Source organism: Opisthocomus hoazin, chromosome 11 (genome assembly GCF_030867145.1).
Source record: "Opisthocomus hoazin isolate bOpiHoa1 chromosome 11, bOpiHoa1.hap1, whole genome shotgun sequence".
In the NCBI taxonomy this organism is placed as follows: Eukaryota; Metazoa; Chordata; class Aves; order Opisthocomiformes; family Opisthocomidae; genus Opisthocomus; species Opisthocomus hoazin.
Window position 1 is genome coordinate 20,391,848 of NC_134424.1, and position 26,344 is coordinate 20,418,191.

The window sequence follows — 26,344 nt, forward strand, 5'->3', positions numbered from 1 at the left end:
AGTCTTTGTCAGAATACTTTTTGCTGCTTTTCACAAATGGTTTGGTCTTGGTGTATTACCCCACTTTTGGCCACTGGGTGGCTTGTTGTTTTACTTAGCAGTGGTAGATGTGAAATGATTGATGAGCATTTTCCTCCCTTTGTGTCACATTTCAGTCTGTTCACGTATTGAACACTTCACACTGTTTTGCACTGTTCTCTCTTTTTGGTTTCTAGGGAATCCAAGGAAGAGACTTCTGATCTCTTGAGAGTGAAGGATTACTGTAGGGATTTTAAATGAGTCTGTTATTACTGTAACTGAGGTCATAAGAAGGCAGCACTGCATAAATATTCAGCTTGGAGTTCAGGAGTTTGGTATCTGAAATACTTTGTTTATATAAAGGGAAGATCGGGGGTGTGATCCACAACCCTTGCCCCTCACTTGTGTTAAATAAGAATTTAACTATTTTAAGCCAATTCTAGGGCTTCCCATTCTGTGTTTGAACGTTCCCACATCTGTGTGGCTGAGCACTGGGATGCTTTTCTCTCATCTGATCGTGATTAAGCACCTCAGTCATTCCTAAGGCTGTTTGTAATATAAAATATATAAACCATCCACAGAACTGTGGCTTAAAATAGAAATCGCCCCTTTTCCTAGTGGATATTGTGTATGCCAAGCTGAGGAATCATGCTCTCTGACTTGGCATTAAATACTGCTTGAGTTTCTTTCTGTGCAATGAAACAGCTTTCAAGGGTTCCTCGCTTTGAAGTAGTCAAATGCTTTATGGTTTGACCGTTGTTTGGAAGATGCGGATCAAGAATAGTACAGGGAAACACCACGACTGTGACACAGTGAGAGAGGTTGTCTTTTAAATCTGTTTTTTTGTCTATTAAATGAAGTTTTATTTTAACTAGACTTTTTCCTGAAATGGAAGATTTTATTGCTTTCAGGCGAGTTCCAAGCAGTGAGTCCCAGCCTAATCACCACCTTTGACTACTGTCAGAAGTCTGATGAGAGCCAGATATACAGACTCTGTCTGTCTTACATTTCTTGGCGTGCTCAGCTGGTTCCTCAGTCAGTCCTGTCTATGTTGGATCTTTTTCCAAGATGCCCGTGGAAAGCTTGGAGACTTGGCTTTAGAATAAGGAATGACGCATCCAAGCTTTAAATGCTGCAGTACTGTGTCACAATCTTCTGTGCGTGTAACTTCGAGGGGGTTTGGGTCAATGCTTATTTAATTCTGTTGAACATGCCAAGCTATGGGGCTTTGTTATTAATATGAAATTGAAATTGTGTTTTATCCAGAAGCTCCTTGCCTGGCTTTACCTACATAAATTTACAATGATTGCATGGTTAAAAGACCATCAGGTATAAGCATACCTCTTGACTGTGAGCAGAGATGCACTAAGTCATGTTACTTCTTTTTCTCCAAGTCCAAATTGCCGAAGAGAAGTGGAAATGGGAAGCAAACTATTGAGAAAATACTTTTTTTTTTCACCTTATGAAGTCATGTTCTGTTAGGGATGGGGAAAAAGGTGATAAGAAAAAATAGCAATTTTCAAGTTGTTTATTTTGTGTTCTTGTAAATTTTTCTCCTCAGGTTTCCTGGCATTGCTCTTAAAGGCAAGAAATATAAACCACTCTTTGAATATTTTATTCAGGTAAGACGAACAAGTTTGGTGTTTGATAAAGGATACAAAGACAAAAGTAAAAATGATTCTCAGTATTCTTTGTTTATGTCATCAAAATCTTGTGTCCTAATAACAAACCCCAGGTTGTATTAAAGTAGTTCAAAATCCTAGTGAAAGGTTGAAAAACAGAAGGATGACTTTTTTCTGTATTTTTTTTTCCCTTAAGTTTTAAATAGACTCAGAGTAAGAACTTGGTGATGAATAGTAGTATGACTTCAGACTGCAGAGAAACTTCCAATACATGTTAATAAATAGGCAGTATTCTCTCAACTTTTCATCTGGTGAGCTTCTGTTGTCTGCCTATTAAGTCCACAAATTTTGTAATCACAAGAGAATGGCTTTGATTGTGGGTAACAGTCACAGACATGTAGTGTTTTCCATTGAAGAGTTAAAAGCCTTTGCTGAAATAACGATTTATTATTGAAATAACTACTGATATGTCTGGTTTTTATGGATGTCCACCTGTGCAGCATGTAAGAACTGCATAAGCCTAGCAGATGATAATAGAATACATAATAGCAAGAGAGGGGGTAGAAAATTTGTATAGAGAAAAAAAATGGATTAAATTTTTCAAAGAGTTGAAGTGGATTACAGTACTGTTGGACAAGCAGCTGTTAACTCCTGTAAGGGATTTGGTCATTTGTGACTACCATCTGTTCTGAAGCATGTGCTGAAGTCAGCAAAGGTGCGAGAACCTCTGGAGGGAGCAGGACCTGTTATTTCTAGAGAAAGGTCAAACATGCAGCTGAATCTGAAAAACAGGACTGCAGGTGTAAAGGTGTGGAATGGACAAATTTTTTGAGTCCTGCTGTACTTCTAAGGAGTAGATAAGCATCTGCTGCGTTTTTTTTTTTTGGATGTTTTATCTCAAAATATCTCTATTCAGAACAGGCCAGACCTAACATATTTGGTTCAGCTGTGACTGCAGTGACTGTTTTTACTACTTTTTCGTTAGGGAATAGAAAATAGCTCTTTATTTTTCATTATCTACATACTGAACACACTACAAACTGTCAGATATTTTTCTTGGCAATTTTTTCTTTTTTTTTTTTTTTACTTGATATTTATCACCTTGTCATTCCCAGGAGGAAATAAAACGTATTACAATAAAAGCAAACTACTTTTTTAAAATCAGAAGGTACACTTGACATACAGAAATGCAAGGAGACTACTGTATATAGAATTGCTGTAGCTTTCTTGGTTGTGTCCTCACTTACAGGAGCGTATTCATTCGTGGTCTCTTAAGCACAGACCTGTGTGAAGATCTGTGGCTTGAAGACCGATTGACTATGAGGCCTTAAATTTAATCACATTTGAGACTGTATAAAAGAAGTGTACTGCCTGGGCGTCTTAACAGGAAATGATTAAATAATGTTAGGAATGTCACATTTTACTGTATCATTTATTTTTGGCGCGGTTCTTTACTCTTGCAGGTGGCTAGTGGCTCTTCCATGTTCTTAAGAATTCTGTTTTGAGACCTATTTATATGTATACGTATATATGAAAAACATATTTTCGTGTTGCAGTGCAAAGATAAAGGTGCCTTTGCGGTGGTGGTAGACAGTTACGTAAAGGAGGAGGAAGGCACAGGTGTTGTACATCAGGCCCCCTATTTTGGTGCTGTGAGTATGAACTACATATCTGTTAATTCATTTTGTTCCAACACACGTTGCTTGGCTTTCCAGCTCCTGGGGGACTCTGTCAGGGTGATCTGGATATAAACAATCTTCCCTTTTGCTACTTACAAATGTGAGAATACGATGTAGGATTGCATTGTAATGAGTTCTTGCATTCACTAGTGCCCTTTGTGTGCTAGACTGGGGATTTTAGGTGTGCCTTGATTGGTTATTGTTGTGGTATGTGAAGTGAACTCGCTACTGTATCTTCTGGGTGTCATTGATCTTAGCTTTTCTCAAAGTCTAAAGTTACAGCTTTGCAAAGAAATGATCTGTTACACTGATAGTCAAAACTGGCTTTGCTAAGTGATAATTTTGGATGGTAACAGCAGTTCTGCTCAGCACACTGCCCCTCTTCAGCATTTCAATTTCATTACTCATTGGGCTCTTAGAGAATGAAAAAATGCTTTGACTGCTTTTGTACTGAGACTTTATCCCTTGATGTTGAAGAATTTTGTTGCACTCCATTCTTTTTTCTGTCTTTATTGTTCTTTCCCTTAGCCTATTATTCTGGAGGTGAAGAAGAATAATTTTTCATGCATTTCATAATTTTAGTTTTTAGACACATGAATTAAATGCAGTAGTTTAGACTCATTGTCCTTTTTGTACAATGTCCTGTCTTCAGCCATTATCCAAAGATGCCCTTGGAAAACTTGCAATAGAGCTGCCAATGCCCAGCAATTAGCAATCTCTGGACTATGGCTCTATCATCATTTCCAGAAACTGTTAGCTTTAGTAATAGGCCTCTTTGTATTCATGTGAAATACCCCATGCTCTTCTGTCTCTCTTTCTGCATGTTTCTGAAGGGTGCATCCATTGTGGTGGTGTTCCCCTTGTCAAGATGAATGTTGATATGAAGACATGTCCCAGCTTTATGCAGCTGTGAATAAAGAAAATCAGACTGGGCTGTATGTTATTAGTTAATAAAGAAATTTGCAGTGACTGGTAAAGTGTCTTAAGGATTCTCAAGCCTATCACACTTCTTGCACTTCAGATATTCCCCTAAATCTTGCAAGGACTTGGCTAAGGGGTGAGAGAGCAGACTTGGTTTTGAGGCAGGAGCTCTTGCTGTAGGAGATGGAGTAGAGGAAGAGAATAGGCTGCAAATAGAGAAGGAGCTCTGGAAGAAACTTTCCCTTGGCTGCTGTATTGTTTTATTATGTATTTGGACAATACAGTTAGTTGTTGGAAAGCCTGGCTGGACAGTTAGAGCAAGGATTACAGAATCACAGAATGGTAGGGATTGGAAGGGACCTCTGTAGGTCATCTGGTCCAACCCCCCTGACTAAGCAGGGTCACCTACAGTAGGCTGCACAGGACCTTGTCCAGGCGGGTCTTGAATATTTCCAGAGAGGGAGACTCCGCAACCTCCCTGGGCAGCCTGTGCCAGTGCTCCGTTACCCTCAGAGGGAAGAAGTTGTTCCTCATGTTCAGATAGAACTTCCTCTACTTCAGTTTGTGCCCATTGCCCTTTGTCCTGTTGCTGGGCACCACTGAAAAGAGTTTGGCCCCATCCTCCTGACACCTACCCTTGAGATATTTGTAAGCATATATTAGGTCCCCTCTCAGCCTTCTCTTCTTCAGGCTGAACAAGCCCAGCTCCGTCAGCCTCTCCTTGTAGGGAACATGTTCCAGTCCCCTCACCATCTTTGTAGCCCTTCGCTGGACTCTCTCCAGTAGCTCCTCATCTTTCTTGAAGTGGGGAGCCCAGAACTGGACAGAGTACTCCAGATGAGGCCTCACTAGGGCAGTGTAGAGGGGAAGAAGAACCTCCCTCGACCTGCTGGCCACACTCCTCTTAATGCATCCCAGAATCCAGAAGGATTATCTGCCCTCTTTTATTTGACTTTGTTATAAGCATACAGAGATTTGTGTAAACGCAGAGGGAAAAGATATCTTTTGTCTCTCTCCTGGGAAGTCAGCAAGTATCTTTAAAACCATTTTTTTTAAAAAACATGAGTATCAGTTAAATGCATTGCAAAGAAAAAAATGCATAAATGCATTGCAAAGAAAAAAGTACACTAACATCACAAACAAAACTTTGCACTCGTTAGCTGAGGAGCAGCTTGACTTTATAATGCATGATGCATAGACCTGAGTCAACTGGATATGCTACCTTTAGCAGGAAATTGCATAGTGTATGTTGCACTTCATACTGCTGCCTGTTTCTTTTGGGATACGGGTAGTTCACTTTTGACAGCCCACTGATTATTTTTGTTCAGAAAGGCTCACAAAGGGATCTGGTGTAGGTTCAGAAATTCATCCTTGTGCAGAAGGCTCTGTATAGAGTACTGAGTGTTACATTGTGTTGGTATTAAATGTTTTCCTTCAGGTAGACAAGCTTAGATGAAAGAAGGAACAGAACTCGTGATTGTAGGCAGGACTGTCTTCCTAATTAATTGGCTTCTCTGCACATTCCTTTACTGTTGTGTTGAAGGTGAATAGGAAAGAGGTAAGTGGAGCAGGAGGCAAGGGTCAGAGCAGAAGAGCAGTCCTTCACAGAAAGTGTCGTATCTTGTCTGTGTTCCTTCCCCTCAATGTAAGTCAGTCTCTTCAATAGACAGAGACAGAAAGTTGTGGAGTTTTTTTTTATTTCTACTCAACTGTTACATATTCTGTATTGCTGATAACTTAGAAATGTATCCTTCTCCAACAAAATTTAAAATAAAAATTCACCTTCATTTAATTCCAGGATTTGTAGTTTCATTGTCTTGCGTGATGCTTTTGCCAAATACAAGCTGCCACACAATATCAGAGCACTCTGTTATTTCAGTTCAAAAGAAAGCAAAATTAAAGCTCACAGAACAAGACAAACCCGTATTAACAACTCTGTAAACTCGTTGTACCGCCAGGTTAACATGACACTAAAATTCAGCTGCTCAGGCATTTCATCATATGTAGATGTATCTCCAGTCAGCTGTAGAAGCTTTAGCAATATGTTAATTTGCATACAAGCCCTGGGCTTCTGGTGTCTGCTCAGACTGAGTCGCAGAAGCTGCTTAGATATGTTACTGTTGCACTTTCTTTTCAGTAAAATGTGACAGTGTACTGGATTTTTGTTAAGAGGTGCTGAAGGTGAACCTTTAAACTTCATGGTTTTGTTGGGGGTTTTTGTCTTTTTTTTTTTTATTTGATTTCAGATGGAAAAACTGACTTCTCATCAATGAGCTGTTCAATAGCTTCTACTTCATTCGTTTGGTGTATAGTTTTTAACTTTTATTTGTAATGTTTCAAGAGATCTAATCATGACAGGGGTGCAAAAGTGAACACTGAGTTCTCTTCTGGAAAGAACTGAAATTTGGCTTAACTTTCTAGTGGAGCTTAGAATTTGTGGAGCTCTGTATGTGCCTGAATATATTCTTGACTTGTGGTTACCAAAGCAAATCTTCAGTAAATCAAATGGCAGGTCAGCCTGGAATGCTTTTACATTCAGGTTTGAGTTCTTCAAAAGAAAGGCACTAACTGTAGAAAACCAAAATAGCAAAGCCCTTTACATATCATCGGCTGCATCAGTGATGCAGATCAAACTGAACCACCTCTTGACCTAGGTCTTACGAAGTGGAGGGTTGGTTATTATGTTTTAAGTTGTCAGTGTGCCAAGCTTTGTAGTCCTCACTGGCTGCTTCTTCAAAGCCTTTTACACTTCACTGCCAGATCAGGGTTGACGTTAATTCTGTCGTCTGGCCTACATCTTAAACACTGCAGTCTGCTTGCTGTATCTCGGCAATAATAGCTGGTGAAAGGTCAACTGAGAATGGGCTTAGTTCAGTTAATCTGTTCACTGAAGAAGCTGGTTGACCCAGTGGAGGCTGAATAATGGTGGTGGCTGGCTGCAGCTGCTGGAGAGAGGAAAGAGACTATGGGCTAGAGTGAATGAATGCTGTAGCTGAAGTTGTTTTTTGTTTCTACACGTAATGCCTTGGTGCATGAAGTAGCCAACTTCACTATTGCTATGGATGAGTTCCATCATTGTAATATATACTGTGGATCAAGGGGCAACATCTGCCAGATCTGGCTTGAGGGAGCTGGTAACCGCAGGGACTAATGGGTAGGGCTGGAGGTACAGGGTGACGACCACAGAAAGGACGTGGAAACCCTGCTCTGTTACTCCCAAGTTGGCTCGCCTGTGTTGGTTATGTCTAGGAAAGGAGAATTCAGCTGGCTATGGAGCATTGCTTATTTAACACATATTTGCACACTTGCTTCTGGTGTGGTTTCCTTGACCAAGGTGGACAAATTGCTTTAGAATGCAACTACTGTGAAATAGCTGCTGTGTTTTATGGAAGGTAAATGAGCTCTAAGCACAGAGGCGGCAACCAGTTCAGCTGCTGCCAGACTAGTGGGCAGGGTCACTGCAGGCTGTGTTTCACGCTACGCAAAACTTCAGGATTTGTTCCTGAAGTCTGTGGTTTCCCCTGTTTTGTTGGAGCAGCAATACAGGAACACTAACTCCAAAAAGCAACCTGACTTGATACAGGCTTAGAGAGGGCCTTTATCTCTGAGGAAAATGAAGCGATTCTGTGAATGTGCTGAGAGTGACTGCATTGCAGCTGCCCCTGCTCCCTTCCCCTTCCCCTCCCAATAACGTTCTCTCACCTTAGGGCAAGAAAATGGGTCATCTGGAGGGATAATTGGTTAAGGTATGAACTTCGACTTCAGACTTGAATCTAATACCTGAACTTTTCTATTCCCCTAATAATTTTGTTTTGATCTTTTATGTGATACCGTCGTTGTTTAGTTAGGTTCATGAAAGTCTGAAGTGAGCCTCTTTTTTTTTTTTTTTTAGTTTGGTGGTTTTTTTTTTTTTTTCTTACTGCTACAGGAGATTAAAAATTTAAACAGGGGCTGGCCAGGAAAATAAACTGTGATGTTGTCCATGTGTGGTCCTTGGTCAGTAGTGTTGCCTATGGGCCAACAAAGATTGAGAAATACAGATTTAAAGGCTTTGGATCATTAAGATGTTCAGAAAATAGGATTTCTAATGTGGAGTTCCAGAATTACATTGATTAAAACAAGTTGCGTTCTGAAAAATGCCATGCAGGCTTGTGTATTTAACAGACAAAAGTCTGGCTGGTACAAGAGCATGGCATAGGGGTTGTCACTTCCCTTTACTATGGAGCAGTAGCCTGAAGCTGCTGACTTCACATATGTGCACACATAAAATATGTGTGTGTATATATATGCACATATATGTATAGGCACAGAAGCATATGCACATGTCCCTTCTACTAGATGAGAAAAAACATATATTTTGAAGAAATCATCATTTCTGTGATGAATAAAAGTACAATCCTGTAAAATACGTATTTTCCTATGCATATTTGGGATTAGTGAAGGCTGAGTATTTTGCTATTCTTGTCCGGTCATCACTTTTTCTGTTTAATATTTAGTTTCTTTTTCCAGGGATGGATATTTTAACCGGTATTTCGTATTTCCGTAACTTGGCACTTGTCTGTTTTGTAGGATGATTACAGAGTCTGCATGGATTTTAATATTATTCAGAAAGATTCTGTGCCTGTTTGTCCTGTTGATGCGTCAGGCTGCTTCACAGCAGAAGTGACTGACTTTGCTGGACAGTATGTGAAGGTTAGTGGTCTTGGAGGAAGTAAATTACTGTTTTATTCAAAATAAATTTTATATATGGTAGAAGTGTTCTTTTCCGCCCTGAAGTGGCTTTGTCTTCAATGTGTCTTTGGTATTTGGAAAAATCAAAATGTGTTCTAACATTTGCAACAGTGTTGCAATTGTTTCTTGCAATATCTGAGAAATGGAGTATTGGAAACCTGATAATACTGTGTATCTAATAGTGAAAGGGAAGAGGAGTATCTCCTGTTTGCATCTACTGCAGAAAGAGTCTTGCTTTTCCCTTGTTTCTTACGAAAGTGTTATGTATGCAGTTTCTAGGCAAGTGTCCAGAGGCCTCCTTTATCTCTGGATAACTAGTGAATTCACAAGTGTTGTCATTAAGTTTATACCAGCCTGTTAGTGTAACACAACTTGTTAGAGGAGAGAAATCCAGTCACATTCCCCACTTGTGGGGCGTGTTGCGGTGTGAATTTACTTGCCAATAGATGCAAGTGAATCCGTGTAAAAGGAACCCACTGGAACTCCAGATTGCTGCAGATAAAAATCCATAGGAAGAAGTGCCTCTTTAATGCTAGGTGCTAAGAAAACAACTTGGTTGTAGTCTGTCTTCTGCTGCTTCAGCTTGATAGCAAAACAGGTTCCTGTGAGCACAATTTACTTGAAAAAGACTTAAAAATCTTGTACTGCATTTGAACTCAAACAGCTATCATTGCTTCCTGCTATATGTTAAGGCAAATAAGAGAACACTGGAGGCTGCATGTTTGGCTTCTTGCTGGTAGGAATCTGAACTTAAGGCTCTTGGCAATTTTTCTTTTGATGCTGAATTCTTAGCTTATGAATATTACTGTAACATAAATCTTTGTGGTTGTTTTCCTTTCTTAATACGATGTTGACACTTGTTTGTTCAATAGAGTGTCTTCGATTATTAATGTACAACTTCCACTTCCAGATTAGAATGTAAATCCTGTTTAGTAAGATATCATGAAAGAAGCTTCAATTCTGTAACTGTAATCACATTAGAGGAATGTGTGGTAGTGAAGTCTAAATGTTAGGTAAGAAGGACTGTATGGCTACCTGCCACAAAATCAGAAGACTCAATAAAAGATTTAAGATATTAAATAATATGAGTTTTGGCTTGTGTTAGTGCTACAGAAAACTGGAATTTTGTACATGGTGGTGTGTATGTGGAAATAGAGTTAAGGGCAAAAAGGGACTGATGCTCTATATCAGGATTTGGAGAGCAAAAATCTTTCCAAATTTAGTGGTTTACAGTGCCTCTGCAGTAAATGCGTAAATTGTATAAAAATTTCCTGGATTTTTGTGTGCATAAATACTGGATTATTTGTAGAGGTTTTCTTAATTTGGGTATTGGAGACAAATCCTGTAGCAGCTTACTGAAATAGTGACATTTGTATTCCAAAGAAAATTTTTTGTTCTGTCTTTTTAGGATGCAGATAAGAACATCATTAAATTACTGAAAGAGAAAGGCAGACTGGTTCACAGCAGTAGTTTTAAGCACAGCTATCCTTTCTGCTGGAGGTAAGGTGAGAAGTGCATATGGTTTTAAGATTGAGGGTTCTGACTGAGTAGTTCTTCAGGTTTGTCTCATTTTTCTTTTGTCCCTTGATGTACTTTGTTTTTTTAACAAGACTAAAAGTAACAGGAATCAAGAATATTCAATTAGGAGAGCTCCAGTTCTGGTTTAGTAATGAAGTGAATTATTTTTTTTCCCATAAATCAGATGAATTTAAATGTAGTGCTGAAAATTTTTTTTCTATTGTGATTTTACAGTTGTGTTTTTGTAGTTTGAACTTCTCGTTCTTTAGTGTTGCACGTAGTATTACTAAATACCTTTTGAAGATAGCTATAAGAAGTCTAAAAAGGCTTATTTTTTAAACAGCTAACTACTGAGTGTTGGAAAAAGATGTTTTAATACCCTTTGAATTGTATCTAAGTATATTGCAGAATATCTTTAAATGTTTGTGTTCAAACTTTCAATGTTTTGGATAAAATGGCTATATTATAGCATATATATATATATATGTCTCAATCATAGTTAATTCTTTTTAACCCTGTAAAATTACTTCTTTCTTTGGAGTCTGGTAGAGCCAGACATCCCTATGTTGATTACATACAGACATCTGTTTTGCTGATTAGAATCAAAGTTAGCATTTATCCACTGCAGTGGGTAGTAAGTGTAAGACATAAATAGGTTTTTCTGCTCAGTCATTCCTGAATGGAGTTCCCAAACAATGGTTATGTCTCTGATAAGAAATAGCAGTTGACATGTTTATAATATCTGTAGGGACATCTTAGAAGTGTTAGTTTTTTGTCAACTAGACATTCAAGGTTAGCTCTGGGTTGTCAGGCAGGTGGTTCAGCACAGGGGCCTGTCACGAATCTTCCTTGTCAGACTGGGATTTCTGCAGAGGTTGCAGGGGACTCTATGTGCAAGTCTCCATGGGTCTTCAGTATAGTAAACTGGTGTAAGAAGATTCAGTTGAGAAATACAGGCTAGAAAAATTTAATTTAGAAATGAAGCATGTTTTTAGTAGCATCCTCTCCGGTTTTGAATGTATCTAATTGCTATTGCACTTCTGTTACCAAAATTGAGAAATGCACAAATAAATGTATAAAAATCATTGGACAATTTCAAATTTTAAAAAAGAAACTTCAGTAATCTTTCAGAAGGAATATTGTATTAAACTCTTAATAAAAGTAAAGATACCACTTTAAAAAAATAGTACCTAATTTTATATCTGAAATAACTTTTGAAGTCATCTGATGTGTACAGCGCCTGTACTGAAATAACTGTGATAAAAGCTTTTCTCTACATTTGGCTTTAATGTTACCAGGTGAAGTGTTTTAGCAGTGTGCGTTTATCTTGGATCTATAGCGAGAATAACCTTTACTTGCTCTTGGATAGCATGATTGAGTTGTTGCTAAGAGCTACCTGGAGGAGGAAGGCCAATTACTCTTCAAGTGTTATGTCCTTGATGGGCTGGGACAGTTTTTGAAAAATGGCAGCCCTGAAACAAGCAACACTTGTTTTTGCTTATGTAGCAATTCAGAGGTACAGTCATGGCCTTCTGAGACAAACCAGTGATGCAGAAATGCTGATTCTGGAGAACATACTTAATCCTGCCACTCTGTTGACATCTTTGTTGATTGATAAGCTGCAGGCTGCACCTAGCAGCAGATTATCTGGTGGGAAGAGCAGAATAATGGATTCTACTTGAAACGCTCATTTCACTGCCATCAGAAATCAAACCATAATTGGAATATGCTAAAAGTAGAAAAGTAGTTGTTAACTTTGCTCAAAGTTAAAAGTTATTTTGATTAATGTAAGAAAACTTCAAAATCAGACTCTTCTACTTAATGCACTATTGTTCATGCTTTTACCTGAAACCGGGCAGTTATTGAATCCTCTGTATGTGGAGATATTTTCCCTCTTTTTGCATACCGTCAAATTAGGACCCTTCTCTGCATTTTCTTGTTTATCGTGATGTGTAGTAATTTTCTGGCAACTAGAGTTTAAAATCTGAGAGGGGAAAACAGTAGCAACTTGGTAAGTTCACAGTAGGATAGTTTTCAATTAGAATTCCCCTTCACTGGAATAACTTATGACAGAACATTGGTCAAAAGCGCTCTGTGCAGATGTGGGATCCTGAGCTTGTATGGTCTAGGTAGCAACTGAACAACTCTGAAACATAGCAAAGGTAACTAGCATGACAGCTGAAGTGTCCACTGCAGCTACTGCATGCCATTCTGTTAGGGAGCAATATTGGGAAGCTCTACCATTGACAGACGCAGAGCTTTGTCTTTTTCAAGCCAGTGAAAGCAAAGCCAAGAAGCATCTTTCATAGCACATGGTCAGCTATCTATCTTCCCAAATTACGAGGAAATGGAATGCGAATAAGATCACAATAACTTGTTTTAAACAGCTGTATGGTCCAAAACAGGTATGAGAGAACTATTGAGAGTGTGTATCACAGAATCACAGAATGTTCGGGGTTGGAAGGGACCTCTGTGGGTCATCTAGTCCAACCCTCCTGCCGAAGCAGGGTCACCCAGAGCAGGCTGCACAGGACCATGTCCAGGTGGGGTTTGAATATCTCCAGAGAAGGAGACTCCACAACCTCCCTAGGCAGCCTGTGCCGGGGCTCCATCACCCTCGGAGGGAAGAAGTTCTTCCTCATGTTCAGACAGAACTTCCTCTACTTCAGTTTGTGCCCGTTGCCCCTTGTCCTGTTGCTGGGCACCACTGAAAAGAGTTTGGCCCCATCCTCCTGTGTAGTGTCCACAGAGAAAGGTTTTTCCAGTCTTTATCTTCTGAAGTATTCAGGTTGTATTTCAGAGCGTGTTGATTCTGGGGCACTGCTAAGGACCAGGCAGTTTGCTTAGGTGCTTTGATTCCTCTGACATGATTCTAAAGGCCACATTTATAAGGGGATCAAAACATCGTTCAGTTGAGATGGAGAGGAATGTTCAGGCAGGAATTTTGTAAGCATCAGTCTCTGATTCAAGGTCTGACTGGGTGTCTCTTCCTTTGTCTTGGGCTGATGGAACACATGACCCAGTAATGGGTATTTCTCATCTGATTCTACAGCAAAGAATTGAGTCTGGTTTCCTCAACCCTCTCACCAGTCATGAGGGGCAGGAATGTGTAAGATGTTACTGGTTGGGCAGATTTTATTGTTCTTTCCCGTCTCCTGCCGAGATACTGCTTGGCAGTACAGCTAGAGAAATTAAATATTCAGGGAAGCTTTTGCCATCTCCCATTGCTGACCACCTTCGTGTAGGTGGAAACAGTGCTTTGTGGGTGCTTTGAAGTGGTTATCAAGTATTATAAACTTACAGTGTTAGGTTGAAAGCCTGGGAAATGATCACGGCTTCATCTGCTCGTCTCTTTTTCATAGATCCTTTGTGTCTGAAGCTACTTTTGCACTGAAGCTTGTCTTCCATCAGCCCCATCTGTCAGCTGACAGAATATTTTCTGAAACACAGTATTAAGAGAAGCAATGCGTTTTTTATTGTTGGGCTTTGTGCAATGTGAGTGCAGTTTTTCAGGTTTGAACAATCTTTGCTGTGGCTTTTCTTCTCTTACTCAGGCAGGTGTACCTTTAGGAAGTGCTTCCACAGCAGCAATTTTAATTTACATCATAATCTCTGGTAGTTTGTGCATTTCAAATGAGTCCTTGCTATGCATATAAGTAAAATGAATTAACCTTTTAAGATGGTTTGTTTACTGTAATGACTGTGTGTAAGAGAGAACGGTAGTTTCTCAGGGTCTTTGCTTGCAAATTATTGTTGAGCAAGTATATTTCCAAGTTCTGAGGCAAAGTGACTTAAGCACATGTAATGGTTTAAAGAAACATTTTGTGTGGTGGATTGATACGAAGTGAGGACGAGCCGCTTATCCCAGCGTTGTTGAAGCTGCTCTGTACCCACAGACAGATTCCATCCCCTAGGGCTCAGTCTCCCTTATCAAGTTGGAATAATGGGATGGGTGTGAAGGACTAGAGATGTCTGGACTCCCCTATAATGGCTTTTGCCCACTATTTGATCACTGGATCCTTTGGAAGGACGTGTGCTACTTGAACAATCTCTTCAGACCTGAAGCAGTTGTATTATGGAACTGACTAATGAGAGACCAGGTTGAGACACAATGCATTCAGATGCTGAGAGATGCTAATTTTACCAGGTAATTTCGGGAATTCATCAGTCTGTACGCTCTACCCTACAGTGTTACCATTTCTAAGCAATCCCAAGTTCTGAATCTGCTCCCATCCCATAAGGGTTTTGCTTCACTGAATGTTGAAGTAAGGAATGTATTAAGATGTCTGTAACTTCTTTCTTTTTTCTGGATCTCTTTCTTTCCTTCTCCTCCTGGAATGGGACGTTAAGCTAGTTAACCCTGGGTACTGTTACTTCATCTTTATGATTTGTTTTTATTCTTTTAAATGCAAATAGTAAAAACATAACATAATGTTTTCTGGCTTTTCATGTTGATACACACATAAACAGAACGAGCTCATGTGGAAGACTTAAATAGGACTCATTTGAATAGTTACTGAAGTTCATATCGTTGTAGTATGTGGGAACATAAATTTCTAATTCAAGTGTCATTTGAACGATCTCACGATTTCTCATGCCATACAAATTCTTTAAATTGCTGGGTTTAAGGCTTTTAAAATTTTTTTTTACAATTTGATTTTAAAATAACTCACATGTGTAATTTAAAAAACAAAACAAACCTCAACCTTTGTAACTGTGATAATATTTCACGAACAATGAATTCACTCTGTGGAAAGGGGACTGTCGTGTATAAAAATACGTTTTAAAGAGTACTTTATGAATAATGTAGCACTGAAAATGTTTTTGTTTGTTTTGCTCCCTTCCCCATCACCTTCCCTCTGCAGGTCAGATACTCCGTTGATATACAAAGCTGTGCCAAGCTGGTTTGTGAGAGTGGAGCACATGGTGGAGAAGCTACTGGAGAATAATGCCCAATGCTACTGGTAACGTCTCCTGTATATATATTTTTTTTCCTTTGCCTGGGGTTGAGTGGGTGGCGGTGGCTGTGTGTGTGTGCCGGAACTCTCAAGGCACTGTTTCACTGTTATATTTCCTTTCTGTCTTTCTGAGCCAATGTTACTGGAATAGGGCTGGTAACCAGTTTTAAAGTGTTTTAGCTCAGGTTGCACAAATATGCCTCAGACTGGGAGAGCAATGGGGTAGTCCTCCAAGTATAAACAGATATAACCTGATTAATTGCGTATTAGCCCAGTGCTCGAACATGTGTTTGCACTATTCCTTGCATGTGTCAAGAAGGCATTTTTTGCTTGTGTAAAATCCCCATGAGAAATATATTTTAGAGTGTAAGTAAGGTTGAATGCAGACTAATAATTTACAGTGAAATACTTTGCAGGCTCATTAAAAGTATCCTCTAATGACGTTATACAAGCCTAACATATTCAGCATGAGAGAAACTGCAAAGGAAAATCAACCTGTGGAAGTGCACAGTTAAGCCTCCCAAAAGAGTCTGCTAGAGAGAAAAATATAGACAGCTAAACTCTGGGTATTTATTGTTCCAAATTAAACTGGGTTTTAGAGAATTTTTTTCTTTTCATCTAGTTATTACAGATAAGGTTGATACTTTATCATAGGTGCATTTGAAGAAAAAAAAAAAAAGACAAAGCAGACCAAACACCACCCTGCCCCAAAAGCACCCTCCTTCAAAACACCCGAAAAAACCCCAACTTCCCGAGCTTGTGTAATAGTTGTAAGCAAACTCAGTTGCAGAGATTTGAATCAAAATTTTCTACTGATGGCAAAAATGAAGTCTTTATATTTTCATAGGGAATGTGAAAAATTTATGTAGAAAACAGCAGATAAGTTTTAGATAACCAACAGAGAAATTTTAGATAACTGAAATATACTATTAAAGTATCAGTAAGAGGGAACTGTTCGTGATGACAGCCATTTTGAGAGTCCATTTATGGTGTGTTAGTAACGAAAGGACTCTTTCTTCTCCACTTCCATAACCTTTATTTTTATTTCCCCTTCTCTTGTCAATGACTTGTACCTGGGGAGATGAGACCAGGTGGGGAAAATGTAGAGGTTAGTCTCATTCAGCTGTACTGTGTGCCATTTCAGTTGTTCAATCTTTCTGTATGAGGACTGTAGGAGAGTTGGGATTCCACCACTGTGTGCCTCTGCTCAGCAACTGAAATGGTGTTAAAGAAGGTGACAACTTTCCATGAACAATTACAGCTTATGCTGCGTTTTTTCATGAACGGTATTTAGCAATTAAATTCTCCAGGAGGAGCTTTTGCATAACTGCTTACGTGGTACAAGCACTGTAAATATTGAAATATGTGGGAAAAGTTAGTGATCCATGATACAGACTGCCCAAAAATGCTGCTGCGTTGGCTAATAGGCACATGCCCAGTCTGGATATGTAAGAAGATTTTATAGATTAGTAAGTGTTGCTTTCTGTTTTCCATAACAGAACATACTGTGATCCTTCTTTTGGGGAAAAATAAGATGGAGAGGGGGTGAAAGTGTTTGTTCTTAGCTTTAATTAGCTTTCTCAAGATGCTTTTACTGTTTTGATGACTGACAGTAGACCTGCATACTTAATTTTCACATGAGTATAAGAGAAATGTAATGATCCTATTAAGGGAGTGTTTGGGTGGTCGAGATAGATAGTATTGCATTTCCAGAAGCAAAGCTTCAAGAAGAAACTGGTAAGTGACTTCCACTCATCCAGGAAACATTAGTAAGAATTAGTAAACAATTTGAACCCTACCTTGTCTGTATGTTTAAGAGGTGCTTTCTGGAAGTGTTGAGTAGAGGGGATACAAGTGGAACCCAATGTGAGACCTGCTGTTGCAAAGGTTGGGTGGGAACACCAGGCAATTGTATTAATTAGCAATATTCAAAATGCTTGGAATTAGAGTAACCATTAGTCCTTCAGGCAATTCTGGAGTCTTAACATAATTCTGTAATTGACCATAAAACAGATTCCTCAAGACTCCTCTCAAACCAGTATGATCTTAAGAGATTTTGAGGATCTTTTTGTAGAGAGTATGGCCACAAGTAAAGTTGTGTTATCATGAAATTATTAATAAAATGATAATCATTTATATTTCCAGTATGTGATTTTGTAATTACTAGTTTGAATACGTGATGGCTTTTCTTACATAAAGATGGTTTTTAAAATATAGCTTTTTAAAAGAAAAAGGCGTTACCTTTAAGGTTTTCTTGCTGTGTTCTTCACTGGTGTCAGTTTTGTTTGGGACGTAACTTCTTAAGTTGGTGTTGAGAATACTAGCGTTCTTGAATATTCATTTATTTAAATTTTGGGAACTCCATCCTTCCCAAAACCTACTTTTTTGCTTTTGAAGAGACTTAATCTCTGGAAGTGTCACAGGAATAGTACCTAGCTTTTTAAAAAATTATTTTGGGACTCTCTGGGGCTTCAGCATGTCCTGAAAATGAGCGAATTGGGGATAATGCTTTTCAGACTGTTATCTTTGCAAAATGAGTTTGACTGCATTGCTTTTTTTTGTTCCTGTGGGTGACTCCAATCTTCAAAAAGGGCAAGAAGGAGGACCCAGGGAACTACAGGCCGGTCAGCCTCACCTCCATCCCGGGAAAGGTGATGGAGCAGCTTATCCTGGAGGCCATAATCAAGCAAGAGGAAGAAAAGAAGGTTATCAGGAGTAGTCAGCATGGATTCACGAAGGGGAAATCATGCCTGACCAATCTGATAGCTTTCTACAATGACATGACTGGCTGGGTAGACGAAGGGAGAGCCGTGGATGTTGTCTACCTTGACTTCAGCAAGGCTTTCGACACAGTCTCCCATAATATCCTCCTAGGGAAGCTCAGCAAGTGTGGGCTGGATGAGTGGTCGGTGAGGTGGATTGAGAACTGGCTGAATGGCAGAACTCAGAGGGTTGTCATCAGCGGCGCTGAGTCTAGTTGGAGGCTGGTAACTAGTGGTGTCCCCCAGGGGTCAGTACTGGGCCCAGTCTTGTTTAACTTCTTCATCAACGACCTGGATGAAGAGTTAGAATGTACCCTCAGCAAGTTTGCTGATGACACCAAACTGGGAGGTGTGGTAGACACACCAGCAGGCTGTGCTGCCATTCAGCGTGACCTGGATAGGCTGGAAATTTGGGCAGAGAGGAACCTGATGAGGTTCAACAAAGGCAAATGCAGGGTCCTCCACCTGGGGAGGAACAACCCCATGCATCAGTACAGGCTTGGGGCGGACCTGCTGGAGAGCAGCTGTGCGGGTGCGGGACCTGGGTGTGCTGGAGGGCGACAGGTTAACCATGAGCCAACAGTGTGCCCTGGCTGCCAAGAAAGCCAATGGGATCCTGGGGTGCATGAAGAGAGTGTGGCCAGCAGGTCGAGGGAGGTTCTCCTTCCCCTCTACACTGCCCTAGAGAGGCCTCACCTGGAGTACTGTGTCCAGTTCTGGGCTCCCCAGTTCAAGAAAGATGAGGAGCTACTGGAGAGAGTCCAGCGGAGGGCTACGAGGATGATGAGGGGACTGGAACATGTTCCCTATGAGGAGAGGCTGAGGGAGCTGGGCTTGTTCAGCCTGAAGAAGAGAAGGCTGCGAGGGGACCTTATAAATGCTTACAAATATCTGAAGGGTGGGTGTCAGGAGGATGGGGCCAAGCTCTTTTCAGTGGTGCCCAGCAACAGGACAAGGGGCACTGGGCACAAACTGAGGCACAGGAAGTTCCGTCTGAACATGAGGAAGAACTTCTTCCCTCTGAGGGTGACGGAGCCCTGGCACAGGCTGCCCAGGGAGGTTGTGGAGTCTCCTTCTCTGGAGATATTCAAGACCCGCCTGGACAAGGTCCTCTGCAGCCTGCTGTAGGTGACCCTGCTTCGGCAGGGCGATTGGACTAGATGACCCACAGAGGTCCCTTCCAACCCCGACCATTCTGTGATTCTGTGATTCTGTGACTGATAGCTACATTGTCCCTTAAGAATAACTGCACTCTTTATAGATACCCTTTTTGATGAAATAGATTAAACCTAGTTGGACAAACTTTGCAACCTCATTGCATTTCTAATTATTTTTTTAATGAATTAGCCTACCAATAAAGCCATAGTTACTCAAAATTTAAAACTAGCAACTGTATCTTCATTTTTCAAAATGAGCTTAGCTATAGCTTTCAAGAATGAATACATGAGAAATTCACCAGCATTTCTGTAAAATCAGAAACCCAGAAAACTGCTCTTCTTCCACATAACCTTGTTGTCATCAGCGTGGGAAGTAAGTTGTGCGGGATGTTGCTGACAGTGCAGAATTGGACCGCCATTTAAGAGGCTGTGTTTCAGCCTGTAATCCATGGTCCACTACTGAATATTCTCTTTACCACACAACTGGCAGAAAAGATTTTTAAAAATTTTTTTTAGGAACTCAAAGTACCTCATGTTTTGTATTCGGACAACCTACTACTGTGGTACTTGAGATAGAGGGGTGAATCCGGCTGCTGTACTGTTGAGGGCTGTCAGAGCTTGGTTTCCTGTTATGTCCATACAGAGAGTTTGGTGCAGCACCAAAGCTGGGTCTTGGTGTAAGTGGTCTGGATTTCAGCCTGAATTGTTTGTTGTAACTGTGCTCTTACAGAATGATTTGTTAAAGCTTTTCCTGTGTAACCACAAACAAGAAGCGAAGTGATGCCAGCTTAGATTCTGTTATATAATATAGGACTGAATCCTGTCACCACAGAGTTCAAAGTTGGTATAAATTACAAATGTATACGTTATTTTAAAGGGTAAATTACTGTAATTTATACCTATGTTTCTAAACTGTTGTATCTCACACTTCTGTCAGCTATGTAAGATTTTTATACTTGTAGGTATATAGAAAAGGTTCTGTAGACTGTGTAGTTTGTATTTAAATATCAGCTTTGAAATCTTTTTTATTTTTTAAAAACCTCCCTCACTCAGAGTTCTACTTCAGTAACTTCTTAAAGATTTACCTCTAACTGGTGACAAGTTTCTAGTGTTAGAGACTGTTGCACAGTTCTGACATGGCTTACGTAAGATGTACAGCACTTGGTATGGTGAGAAAATAAGCACCAGTGGAAGGAAGCAGTGACAGAAGACGGCAAGGGGCTTCAAAGAAGCCAAACCTTTTGTTCTTACATCTTCTTGACAATGAAAAATTCAAGCATTGTATTAAAGAGCTCGATGTATAGGTACCTTTTTCTGAATTTCATCACTTAAACTATTAGTTCTTGCTGAAAATACCACACAGAACACATAGGATAGGCTGTTTTGCTAGCAGTGAATTTCCTGGGTTGCAAAGTGTGAATTTTGCACACGTTTCTGCTGTTCCTGTATGAGCACTGTAAGACCAAGTGTTTTCACATGCGTCAGTTGAACACATTAATGTTTTGAGAAGCTTTTGATCTTGGTCTTTCTAATCTTCAGCCAGCTGCTGCCTTTGAGCAGCAAACTGTCTCCCACTTTCTGAAAGGTGTGATTTGATCACAAATTATGCCTGTCTTGTACCATAAACCCTAAGGCTGGTAGGGTGTGCAGAAGATGGGCTGTGAGCCCACCTGCAATCGAAAGCTTCCCAATAAACTTGTAATTTTTGTGCAGATGAAAAATCTGAGTCTGTAGCAGGGGCAGCAGAATTTTAAGTCATAGCAGAATTGTAGCATAATGAAGGAAAGTCATTTACCATGTCCCTTGTTTTCCTCCTCTTTTTTTTTTTTTGTTTTTAGGATGTCTCATAGGATATTTTGTCTCATAGTTTCTTAGCATTAATAAAGACATTTTTTCTGAATAGCTTTAAGTGCATCTAGGGAGTGAGGGGGGATTTTACCCTCTTTTTTTTTCTCCTTTAATATGACCACGTGTGGATACAGATTGGCTCCTCTCTCTGGTGGCGATGGTGAGGTGTATCGCAACGTGCAGTCACTAGATGGCAACATTTCCCGAGGCAAAATTCAAACCGGTGTCATTGCCTACAGCAGCAGGTGAAAAAAAAAATTGCTGCAGAGTTAGCCTTATGTTTGTCTAATTTAGAGCGGCATAAGTCAGAAGATTTTATTATTGGCTGTTATCAGTCGTAGCTGAGGATTAGAAGTGAATGTTGAGGCTTGTTGCAGTTGATTTTGATGGCTTGTGTTCTGCTGTGTCCCAATTTTGCTGTTTGCTCTCAAAGCCTCTTGAGCAGAGATTGCCAGTTAAACCATGAATGCAGCAGGTATCTTTTCAGTCCCAGTGAATGGTCATCAAAAGCTTGTTGTTTGGTTCAAGTAATAGGTTACTAAATAAAGACTCTAAATGTCAGCTCAGTAAGCAGTTACAGTACCATGTTCTTAGGCAGCTGGTATATCTGTCTGCATGTGCGGGATGTTGAATGTCTGCCGCCTTTATAGAATTGTGAACATATGTACGTATGTAAATTGAAATGAATCTTAAGTGGTAAAGCCATAGAAAAGTATTTTGTAACTATAAATGTTAGAATATTCCAAAGGAAACTATACCAAAAGAAGAAAAGTGAAAGCTTCATTTCTTGTTGGTTTCAGGATGCAGGGATTTTTGTTGTTATTGGTAAGATTAAGAATTTTAATAGCAATTAGCATGGTGTCTGGGTCATACAAATAAAATATATTTTTTTTTCTTATTGTGAGTATGTCACAAAATTGGAGGTTACGGCTTCACTTAATCTTGGCTTGTCAAGCAGCTGTATGCCGCTGACAGCAGGGTGATGATGCAGTCTGCAGCAGCATTGCGGTCTCACGTGAAAGTGTGTGTTGCTATGGGAACCGGGATAAAAGAGTGAAGAAAAACATTGCTATATCAAAATGATTGAAAGCACTATTCATTTAGCAAATGTAAGCTGTGTATGAGCAGAGAATTCTCTTGCAGTGGTGGAGGCATCTCAAACTCATGTGGGGTGTGTGGTTGCGCCCCGTTTGCATAAGCTTTGATGAATTGAGGAGGAGGAAGAGCCCGCTGTAGTGGAAGTGCTACGTGCTTTGCAAACAGCTGACCTTTCCTCTCCCTGCCCCTTTCCTCCCTCCTGCCTCCCCCAATGTTTAATTAGGTCCATGATATAGATTGGTGCTAATTAAAGTGTCAAAAGGGCATGAAGAGTTGCTTATTTTATCTCCTTGAATTAAAAACCATTAAAAATCAATTTGAGGGCATGTTGAAGGAGGCTTGTTATTAAAGTAAATTAACATAATGGAATTTAAGACTTTGTCTTCTAAGGGTTGGATAATGTTTAAAAAGAAAAGCAAATTCTACACTGAAAACAAAAAAACCCCAGCTGTTATGCTATGAATTTATACATATTTATATACATATACATATGTGTATATATATGTATACATATACATACATATTCAGTTAAATGACATAACTTAAACACTTAATCAGCTTCATTTTTTTTCTGTTACAACTCAGTTATTTTTTACAAGAATAACTTTTTCTTTTCCAGACATACAGGTGATTCCTGATTTCAGGTGTTGCGTAGAAAGTTACCAGCTCACCAAATGGAAAGATAGATCTGGGACCATCTTCTCAGAACCAATCATAGAATCATAGAAAGTTTTGGATTGGAAGGGACCTCTAGAGGTCATCTAGTCCAACCCCCCCGCAGCGAGCAGGGACACCGCTAACTAGATCAGGTTGCTCAGAGCCCTGTCCAACCTGGTCTTGAATGTTTCCAGGGATGGGGCCTCCACTACCTCTCTGGGCAACCCGTTCCAGTGTTTCACCACCCTCATCGTAAAGAATTTCTTCCTTATATCCAGCCTAAGCCTACCCTGTTTTAGTTTAAAACCATTACCCCTCGTCCTGTCACTGTTGTCTCTACTAAAAAGATTGTCCCCATCTTTCCTATAGGCTCCCTTTAAGTACTGAAAGGCTGCAATCAGGTCTCCCCGCAGCCTTCTCTTCTCCAGGCTGAACAAGCCCAACTCTCTCAGCCTGTCCTCACAGGAGAGGTGCTCCAGCCCTCGGATCATTTTTGTAGCCCTCCTTTGGACCTGCTCCAACATTTCCATGTCCTTCTTGTGCTGAGGGCTCCAGAGCTGAACGCAGGACTCCAGGTGAGGTCTCACCAGAGCAGAGTAGAGGGGCAGAATCACCTCTCTCGACCTGCTGGCCACGCTTCTCCTGATGCAGCCCAGGACACGGTTGGCCCTCTGGGCTGCCAGCGCATATTGCCGGCTCATGTCCAGCCTTTCGTCTATCAGTACCCCCAAGTCTCTCTCAGCAGGGCTCCTCTCGATCCTTTCATCCCCCAGCCTGTATTGATAGCGGGAGTTACCCCGACCCAGGTGTAGGACCTTGCACTTGGCTGTGTTGAACCTCATGAGGTTCACACAGGCCCACCTCTCCAGCTTGTCCAGCATACCAAACACTAAGTGCTAATCTGATATTAGATTTCCTAATTCACACTATTTAAGGTAGTTAGACTGTATGGTCTAACTGTTATGTGGCTGTTTTTCAAATAATTCATAAGCTAAGAGCTTCCTTTATTTAGTAATTATGAAGTAAATCTTATATATAAAGTTGCTGTGTTTTTTTTTTCAAAGAATGTCATGAATAAAGTTAGCTCACGAAAGGAATGAGGAAGAGTGGAAAAGGGTTAGTATCTTTGTGTAGCAACCTAAATAGCTTAGTAGTAAATTGATGATAAAGCATATGAAGCTTCTGCTGTGGCAGTATTTGACAGCAGTTTATTTCAGCAGTAATATCTGTGTTTACAGAAAAGAGGGGCAGTGCTGCTTTGAGGCAGTTCCTGTATCCTGGGACTAGGGCAAGGTGAGCCAATTCACAGAGCCATGCAGGAAGCATCTGAGCTTTCAAGTGGAAGAAAAAGTTGAATTCATTATTTGCAATTATGAGCATGAGAGAGAATTCAAAATATGAGTATAGAAAAGTAACAGATGTCTTAATCCTTTTAGTAAGTTTCTTTCTGAATTATGTAGTAATTTAGTGTGGTGTGTTTTTTTTTTTTTTTTTTTTTTTTTTTAACATCCTGCACACTTCTCTTCCGGAGACAAGAGTCAAAAAACAAATATAGTAATTTTATTTTATACTGTTCCTCAGGTATTAATTGGTGATGAGAAGTGACTGGGTCAGCAGCCATGGTAACTTGCGGTTAGTGCACCCATTGAAGATGATCCCTAGTTAGTTATTTTCAAATCCATGCCCGCTTTGCTTGTGTGACTTGGATGCTGGGTAGTACGTAGACTTTCAAGGCAGAGAAAATGGTTTCTGTTGTGATAAACTAATAAATGTTTTTAAAGGACTGGATTTTGTTTTGCTCTTTATGGTTTTTTTTTATTTTGGCTTGTCAAATGGAGTTTTTATTTTAGACAGTAAGAAAATGAGTGCTATCAAGAAAGGACGTGGGAGTTCACTGTGCAGAGGACTTAGCAATGCATGAATTTAGCAAAACCCCAAATCTGCCTCAAAAACAGGAATAAAGAGTCAAAAATGGACGTACAAATTTGGAACAGATTAATAATTTTCACAATCTCTGACTTGTTAAAATAGAGTTTTGGTGTTGGGAGAGTAAGATAGAAATTAGTATTCAAACAGGTCGAAACTGATGTGATCTTTGTAATTTGTGATCTGACAACTTAATATTTATTCCTTTGTGTTGTGGAGTTCAGTTTCTTGAACTTTGCAGCTGCTGAAATGTCGGCATTCTGAAGTTTATTTAGTGCACTGTCCTGGGTGCCAAGAAAGTGGAAATAGCTATTATCCCACACTGTTTTCCACAGGCGTGAATCAAGAGCTTCACGACCTGCTGAGACAGCAGTCTCCTTAACCCTGCGAAATGTTTGAGAAAGTAGTACAAAATCCTGTCAGTGTCACTTTGTAGAGAAATTTGAAGGTCAAAACCAGCACAACTTGTAGACCAGCTGGGAAATAAAAACCCCCGTTTCTAACAGCACAGTTTTAGGAGCTGCAGCAGGGCTGCAATGGGAGACAAGTCGCTACTTTGATTTCAGTTGCAGAGTGGTGGAACTGTTTGATGCTGGAGCTTGACCTTTTCTGAGGTCTGGATCTGCTCAGTGCCGTTAGCGGTGGGTTGCTCTAACCGGCCTGTAGCACGAGTCGCCTTGGTTGTCGTACCCGATGGCAAATCAGGGGAGTCACCAGCATAAAACTGAAATTTGTGCTTTCAAGCTGAAGGGGGTTTGTGACGGATACCTGGTTAAACGTGAAAACCATGAATATTAGCGAATGGAAAAGGGCTTTTTTTTATATCTGTGTTGTAAAATAGAAATATTTATGTGGGTGGTCCTGCTTTTGGTTTTGTCTTTTTATTCTTTTGAAAGCTTCTAAATGTCTGTGCAGTGAGGGCAACTTTGAGGCACAGGGGTCAGTGTATGTACTTTGGCAGATTGTGCAGCTGTTAACTTTCAGGGGACTTTTTCAGATTTTTGGGTTTAGGCAAGCAGTGTTTAATACACCTCAAAATTTCTTGAAAGCCGAAGGACCAGCGTCAGTAGTGATTCATGATTTTTATCATGGTCTTAGATAAGTCACAATTCTGTTTGCAATGTATTTGGGAATACAGACGGAGAATTAACTGGGAATTATGAGGAAGACTGTGGGCTGAGAGATTAAACACAGTATACCGTAGTCTCGGGGTGAGGCCAAGTTTCTTCAGTTAGAAGAGAGAAGAGAGAAAAGGGAGCAGAATTCATTGGAGGGCAGCATTCCTCAGGCTGCCCTCAGTCTCCTTAGTTGAGTAAAACAAACAATCTTTCTGCAAATTGTGTGGATGGAAGAGTAAAAAATGCTTCCTTAACTAATGATACATACCTGTGGAAGGGTGTTATCGTCATTAAAATTCATCGAGAGAAGTATACCAAGAAAATACCTGAC

General features: G+C 40.1%; 1 protein-coding gene across 3 annotated transcripts in view; it reads left to right on the forward strand.

Annotated features, from left to right (window-relative positions):
* IARS1 (isoleucyl-tRNA synthetase 1) overlaps window positions 1-26,344 on the forward strand; it is a 129,349-nt gene that overhangs the window by 26,835 nt on the left and 76,170 nt on the right. For all 3 annotated transcript variants that reach the window (XM_075433086.1, XM_075433085.1, XM_075433088.1), the window contains exons 10-14: window positions 1,580-1,640; window positions 3,197-3,292; window positions 8,810-8,932; window positions 10,380-10,471; window positions 15,355-15,453. In XM_075433086.1, coding sequence (XP_075289201.1) covers window positions 1,580-1,640; window positions 3,197-3,292; window positions 8,810-8,932; window positions 10,380-10,471; window positions 15,355-15,453 — 471 coding nt within the window. The remainder of the gene's footprint in view (window positions 1-1,579; window positions 1,641-3,196; window positions 3,293-8,809; window positions 8,933-10,379; window positions 10,472-15,354; window positions 15,454-26,344) is intronic.